Genomic DNA, 7880 nt, shown 5'->3' with positions numbered 1-7880 from the left:
ATGGACTGGGTAAAATTTTATAGATTAACTGGATTTTGAGAGCGCGTTATATTCCGATATATATGTTCTCCATGTAGTTTAATGATTTTGTTGGAATAGGTAATACGTGAAGTTCAGATGCCCCGTAAAGCAATACGTGTCTCGCATACGAGATGAAAGAATGCGACATCCAAATCTGGAACCAGCTACCCTCGATGCTGTCAACTTCTGACATCCACGTGCTCTACTATGCAACCTCTGAAAAATTTACCCAAGCTCTCAAGAAGGCTGCATATCAAGGCAAGCTTAAACAGCACTTCCCGTCGTTCGCTAGACAATTTCGGGGCGACAGAAGCGATACAACACTACCTGATATCGTCGAACAGCGCTATTACTTGCACAAAAACGAGAGGAGTTCATTTCCAGAGACCTGCCATGCGCCGAAAGATCAGAATCTGCCTGCGTGGGCAGCATCACATATAGCAAAGATGAAAGTTGAGAGCTACAGAAGGTTGTGATTTATGCGACTTAGACAAAATGAAGCAAGCGCCTGTGTAAATTCCCTACTCGATATAAACGACGCTGCGATAAGAAAGAGCAGACCTTTGTGCACATGGAAAGGTAGCTACCTCTTATATAAACTATCGCTTTGTCCTAGTTATATACCTATTTGTTTCGTACAAAAATAGAGAAGATACGCATAGAATGAATGCCAACATTATAACTAGTGTGAAAAAACAGTATGTATCTTTAATGTCAATTTACAACCGTCCTATTAGAGCAGTACCCCCCGCGGCAAGAACTTGAGCGTAACCTCCAAAATCTTCGTATTGGCGAAACAAGACGACTCCTATAGATATGTTCTTACGCGATAAAGGTACGAATTGTTTTTTTCAAAAGGATTTGTAAACTCGGTTCGGGTTACTTTATTTGGTCTCACTTATTTTTAATGGTGCAGTGCAAACGGATAACTAGAACAGGCTTGCTCGTGCTGCGCACCTCCTTCTTGTAAAGGTGCCTATTGTAAGAATCACTAGTGTTGCCTTTATTTTTTTGAGCTGAAGACGTGAATTGTCTGTGACTTGAATGAGAGCAAGAAAAGCTGCTTTGTACTGAAATGTCTATTCATAAAAAGCACTCACTATGTTTGGTTTGGAACGAGTTCTATGACAATATACATGGCGGTAGATTTTTATGCTCTGTGAATACTACGTCCCAGCCTACTCTCACAAAGCGTATCTGTCCGCAAAGGCCGCGTGCGAATTGGAATCATTTGCTTATTTGATGTTTCCATATTTAAATTTTAGAAGCTACTTCTTTCTTATTTCGCAGCAGTCAACTATTTAGCCTATTGCAGCCTATAGCCATTGGAAGCCCGAACATTCTGCTTTTTTTTTTTTCATTTACAGATTCCTAATTCGCTAATTCCTGTTCTCAATGGGAGTCATTCATCTAACGAGATAAAAGAAAAAGTTTGAAGTTATAGAAAATCATAGTAATTAAGTAATAAATGATTAATTGTTGACGAATAATTTAACTAATCGAAAACGTATGACTGATGACATTAGTTTCATAATAAAGCGTTTTTCATAATAATTCATAGCGTACATAAAAAAACAACAGGAATGAGAGCATGAGAGAAAATTTCGTTAAATAGTGACTCCATAAACCTTTAAATATGTTTATAAATAAAATATTTTCCGAATCCAAAGCAAAATTGTTATGATCGAAACTAGGAGCGTAGCTTAAAAGGGCCAAGCCAAGTTAAGCGAGAAATAAGTGGATCTGCACCATGGGAGAAGCTATCAAGAGAAAGATTATACCAGCATAGTTGTAAAAGTTTCTTTTGTTGCGCCCTAAATTGACCTAGTAGAATTACCTTATTTTGTAGTTGCAAACATCTATGTCGTAGTCAGAAGTTAGGCTATACGCGGACGAGCACCTATGAATTCGTGCAAAGAAATTAGTAATTCAATAAAACTAAATGCGTTTTTATTAAAAAAAAGTAAAAAAGAGACTGTGATTATGGCTAGTAAAACCAATGCTTTGTAATTATTTACTATCACGTTAGACAGGTCAAGGATTGTAATTCGTCTGCCATAGATCCACATGAAATTCTGTGAAGCCTGCACTTGAATGGCCTAAGTATGGGCCCATCGACGAGTTGCAGTTTGTTTGAAAAGAGAGAAAGAATAGCACTGTCCTTTCAGATCGAGGCGTGTATAAATATTATTATGGGCATTCTTCCGGCGTAAATAGTTACCTATGGCGTATCCTGATGAGTGCTCTTGCCTATGCCCAATGTTGTTTCGTATGTCACAAATACCGTTTTATTCGGACAATGCATTATGTTTATAAAGTTTCTTTTGCTTTATAAAAACTACGATGTCTTAGTTTAACTTGACATATATATACACACGTTCCTACTAAGCCGAGTTATACTCTGAGTCTGTGCTCTTGATTGCATTCCGTTTCACATACGAGTCCAAGGAGGTGCACTTCTATAAAGCAGCTCCGTTTGCTCTTAAAAACGTAGGTTTGGAGCAAGCGAAACTATAATATAAAAACGAGATAATTATTTAGTTTCTGTCTCCTCCAGTGATGGGATAACAGGAGTGGGCTCATTTTTTTCCCGGCCCAAACGAAACGGCGTAATTTTTTCAGTAGCGAATAGCTCTGTCTCATGAAATGATAGTAGAGTATTCTTTTCGTTGTTTGTAGACGAGCCATTTTGTCATACGGTTGCTGCTGTTCCCAGCAGGCAATGGAAGCCTGACCGTTGGCTGTTATTATTCATCCATCCATCTTTCGTGGAAGTGTTAAAGCCAACTGGCCGAGTGTCGACTGATCTTCTCCGAGGCTTTTCGCCGTACGTTGAGCCGAGCTCCCGATAACCTGGTGCTCACGATGGCGATGGCGACAAAGCCCCGCGTGACTTCCATCCGGTAGAGAAGGGAAGATGTGATCTATTTCTATGCGTTCTCCGACCCATCAATAGACCCATCACCAACTGAAATCTGCCATCTTGGCGAAGCGATGGTGAAAACGAGTTCAACAGGAAAGTATCTTTTTGAACTGGATCTAATGACACTGACAATTAAACGCGATGTCCACTTGCAAAGCGCTACTGATAAATAGCGCGTTCTACAGTGTTTAGGGCACGATATTTAATCACCACAGCAAAACACTTATTGAAAGAAACACCCGTCATTCATTTATATTTTCATCTGTCGCCACATTTTAGAGCATATTGGAAATCGTCCACCAGCGAGAAGTAAAAAGCCATAGAGATCTCCTACCTTGTAGATAATTAACGGAGAATACAGGCGTAATATAATACTCGTCTTGACAGATGAAAATAGAATGGTGAAGACTGCTAATTGGACCAATGGATTAAGTGGAAATGCAAAATAGAATCAAATGAAACAGGTAGTAAACTGGATACGTACGTTTTGCCTTCAGCACATAACTTCTAAACCCAGTAATTGCTCGCGTGGACGTTCATGATGCAGAGCTCCTTGCATGTATATATTCAAATGTGCAGGGGAAGGAAAAGTCCATAATCAAGAAGTACTTCTTTATACTATTTAAAATAGAAGTAATAGAACTTCTGATGGTATAATAACTTACCTTTTACACACAATTTTACCCAAACGTTGGGATAAGAACACCACTCGAATTCATATCTGTCGTCGACTGTTCATGCAGCCTAGCTAGAGATTTTATACTTTTACAGCTATTGAACGCTTGAAAGCCTGGGATCGTTATAGTTTCTAACAGGTGTTCTCTATTTATATCGAAAACGTTCGCCGATTCGTTGACCCCTCAGATGCAGCTCCTGGTAGGGGTGTAACCGATCCGAAAAGCCACAAGGCTCTAGTTGTGTTAATTGTACTTAGTTTAAATTTGCTAAGCTCAATTTATTTTCAAATAAACCATGGGCAATATAAATGGGCAAGGTGTGCAATACGACGCTAATAGATGCCGCAGTGAGTCTGCGTAATACAGTCTTATTCTCAGTCCATTGCCGCACAAATGTATATGTACAATGGCCAGCGTAACACTCTGTGTGCAGTTGTGACCCAGAGGGACGTTAAGGGTCCGATTCACTCAAAATGATTTGATAGAAAAGTAACCTTGTGGATCAGCACTCCCAGGTTACAATAGTTCTAATAAAGGAATTATTCTTATTCACTTAATGTTACGTAATGTCGAGCGACTTACTTGTTTGGTAATAGCTTGTAGATACCTTCTGAATTCATTTTCGAAAGATCGATTTTTAATTACAGTCAGAACGTAATTATAATATATTCGTCACTTTCAGTCGGCATTCATTAGGTTCTATTGATAAAGTTTTGCGATGTTACCATCTGTAGGTGGCTCAATGTGTACTGAGACTGAAGCTATTAGACGGATAAGCGCTTGTTATTATATTTTGTACCTTACGCGTCGCATGACATGTTCCCACCCTATTAAGCTAGATAACGAGTAACATGGTTAATTTTGCTTAAACATTACGTCGCTTAGTTATACATCTTTGCGCATATATATAAAAATAGAAACTAATACCGATATCTTAGGCCAACCAAAAATTACTATTTTGTTTAGCATAGTGCCAATTACAATAAGGTTCATTAGTATCTAGGACGTGACGGTCTTATGTCAGATTTATTCGGGGCCAGAGACCATTAGTTGTAACTCTTTACTTGGTCTTTACTTACAGTGAAAACAATTACGCAAATCTTATAAAAAGCTAAATAATCAGTGCATACGTTATCAACCATTTTAGCCAACAAATTACATTTGATGAACGGTATATCATTTTAGAAGCTGCACATGATAAACGCATTTCATTAGTTGCTATTCTTAATGTTAGCCTAAGTTGAAAGGTCGCTCGTTCAAAGGTCAAAGGTCGTAGGATAGTACATGTGATAGAGCCAAGAAAACTATACGGCTTCACGCGTAATATGGACTATTATACGTTAGACATACTTTGTCAACATTGCCCTGCCAAACTAAGAAAGCTGCCGGTCATCCTCTTTGAAGGCCAATTCTCGCTATTTTCTCGATAACTTATTACAAATTCAGATTCATGTAATGAACTGGCCCTTTATTATCTACGATAATTGAAATAAGCCTCGATACGAATATACGTAACATGATCATAAGATACTTATTGGGTTTTTCAGATTGTTGATACGGTACAATATACAATAATCCATTACATAAAAAACAACAGCTAATTGTGTAATTCGATTTACAATTTGGGAAAACAATCTCATATAAATTAACTTATTTATACGGTCAATAATCGATGATGAAGTTAACTTGTTCGACTTCAAACTCCTATTTTAAATGAGATTTTCTTGGCCTTTTTGTTCTCTGGATCTTATTTATCACATGTCTGATCGAGTTGCTTTTTAATTTTTGTTTCATTTTAGCAAATTAGGTCGACATGTTTAAAAAGAGGTAAAAAAAAAAAGAAACATTCAAGCGAACAATCCATTCAAAGCTAGCTATATAGTATTTTTTTCATCTATAAATAACGTAGATAGGATAATGCTTTAATTTCGTGAACCAATGTAAAAAATTGACCAGTATTCTAATTCTGTTCCCTAGAGACGACAAATTTAGGTGACTTAAGTTGTTAACGGAAGATTAATTATAATATATAATACAATAATAATAATACTACAAGTACTTTGTAATGCAAAAGTTTGAAGTCTATCGAATCTCTATGTGAGTTCCTTTCTAGACTCTTCTGTGCTTTGTGGCCAAGGGTAAAATAAGGCAGTTACTGAACCGAGTTCGCAACCCAGACGAATTAATATTCAATAGCTCATACAAAGATAGCACGTTCTTTCTTCCTTTATATAGCTGTCTTTATTACAGTTAGACGATTCATGAACAATTTCACTTCGGTATTATAAAACTCACTATCTACAAAACTTCTTCCCTTCTCCAAAAAACTGGTTACCTGTTGATCTCAGCAGAGTCTATTAAACATGTTTATACATTAACTCGCTCCATGGCTGACGTAATTTTATCTAAAGCTGTAGCAACTTGCAATGAACTAGATGCTAGACATCCCTGGCCGAACTGGCTTTTAACGCTACTTTCAGACTTGAAAAGCAGTTATATTAATATATGTATATTTAGGATATTTTAGGACAAACGTAGTCAAATGAGGAGCGAGTTCAATCGATACACTGATAGTTCTGTTAGCTCTTCGAATCATTCAATTCCTTTTCCTCGCGAGACGGTTTTCCGTATAATACATGCGCCCGATCTATGAAAGCTCGACTCATCTGCGATGCAGTAGTCTTAAGGAACGCATTGGCTAAGGGAGTTTGCAGCGGTGACTTTACGACAAAGCTAACCTCAAAGTCGAGTATACATGATTGTTCGTCGTGAGCCACAAACATCCAACGCGACTCGAGGTCCCGGAAGAATGTGCCTTCCGCTGAGTAGGTCCGAATTCGATTTGGCTGTTGCCGGGTTACCTGCATGTAGAAGCAAACATAATAATACTAGAATTACCAAAGTCATGATGTAACCAACGGTACCAAGTCTAGCGATCCTCTTCATTGTTATTTACCCAGATGAAATTGATTCGAGTAGCTGAGTTCGAAATGCTTTAGCTCACCTGCAATGATATATTGTATTTTATTGTGCAGATTACAGTCGCTTTGCTTCAAGAAGTACTTAGGCCACTGTAGTCAGTCGCCTAGTAGCATTATGTCGCAGCACACGTAAGCGTTGTGTCAAGATACAACTTCAGTTAATGAAGAGATCCTCAATTCTAAGAGCATGTGTGCGCATTACTAATGATAGAAAATTGCTTTTAAAATAGAATAAATGCAAAAAAAAATTTTTAAATATATAGAATAACTACTGAATGATATTTTAGTTATGTTAAACTCTCCTAGTAAGTGCATGCAAATAATAAAGTTAGTAATAATAATAATAATAAAACTAGTAAAACCCTGAACATTGTATATATTCACTTACGAACCTATAGGAGCCAGCTCTGCCCTAAGCTGACTATTACTGTGACTCAAATTACATCCATCTGATAGAATTGTAAGGTATAATAATGCATGATAGTAATTAAAAAAAAAAAAAACGTGATTTTTAAATATATCTCGCGAGCGCGTGTCCGCGGGTGAAAGTGACTAAAGAACTATGGTGCTTACATGATGCTTGTGGGCACATCTCAGGCTCATATGATCAAGGAAGTACACTTTGTTCGTTATAATTCTCTCCACATACCTCTGACAAGTAGGTTTCCTCAAATGGGGTGAATCCGACAGTGAGCTGTACGTGCTCTATAAGGCCCCGACGACCTACGGCTTTGGATTGGTGGCACCATGGCAAAAACTCTGGATAACGACTAGTATCACTAACAACCTGATACATCTGCTCCTGACTATAACCAACTAATTTTCGTTCGTAGTGCGATACTTTGTCGCCACAACTTTTTATTAGATTGAACAAACATTGTTTTCGTTCCTTAAGTGCTTTACAATTTGTAAAGTTAACAAAAAATTGAGGTATTCGAACGCGGGTTAAGGAGGCCGCCATCTTGGACTGAACACATTAGCGGTTCTTTGCAATCCGTGGGCGGTTAACCTCTGCCATTAAGAAAGAAAATTGTGACTGTACTTACACTTCCATTGGTAATTGCTTTATAGCCATGGAACTAAAGACGACACAGCTTTGAAGAACTAACGTTATCGTAAAAAAAAAATAATAACCTTATAAGAACTTTTATTGACACCGTTTGTTCGGTACACAATATATATCAAATATACAAAAAGGACGATATCTATTACTCGAAGAAAATTTACAATTAGATTAAGGCTGGGCGATAAGTGGGGCAGTATTGGATCTGAATCCTT

At 37.6% G+C, this 7880-nt stretch overlaps 1 protein-coding gene and 1 long non-coding RNA gene across 3 annotated transcripts in view; one reads left to right on the top strand and one right to left on the bottom strand.

Annotated features, from left to right (window-relative positions):
- Nucleotides 1–5373, top strand: part of LOC147758233 (uncharacterized) — a 15718-nt gene extending 10345 nt beyond the window's left edge. Inside the window, exons 3-4 of one of the 2 annotated variants that reach the window (XR_015319049.1) lie at nucleotides 100–856; nucleotides 2701–5373. This is a non-coding gene — a long non-coding RNA (uncharacterized LOC147758233). Of the gene's footprint in view, nucleotides 1–99; nucleotides 2383–2700 lie in introns of those variants that run through there. The other variant, XR_015319048.1, reaches the window with a different exon arrangement.
- A 463-nt stretch (nucleotides 5374–5836) lies between these two features.
- Nucleotides 5837–7582, bottom strand: LOC111242886 (coenzyme Q-binding protein COQ10 homolog B, mitochondrial). Its single transcript, XM_022787809.2, has 2 exons — nucleotides 7252–7582; nucleotides 5837–6482 (listed from the first exon to the last, which is right to left on the bottom strand). Exons 1-2 carry the CDS (start codon nucleotides 7561–7563, stop codon nucleotides 6201–6203), a joined length of 594 nt encoding a protein of 197 aa, XP_022643544.1. The 5' UTR covers nucleotides 7564–7582; the 3' UTR covers nucleotides 5837–6200.
- Between the last annotated feature and the right edge of the window lie 298 nt (nucleotides 7583–7880).

The sequence above is a fragment of the Varroa destructor genome, unplaced genomic scaffold (assembly GCF_002443255.2).
Source record: "Varroa destructor unplaced genomic scaffold, Vdes_3.0 BEIS01000001.1, whole genome shotgun sequence".
Classification (NCBI taxonomy): Eukaryota; Metazoa; Arthropoda; class Arachnida; order Mesostigmata; family Varroidae; genus Varroa; species Varroa destructor.
Note: the sequence above shows the minus strand (reverse complement) of the source record. Positions and strands in the feature narration are given on the sequence as shown.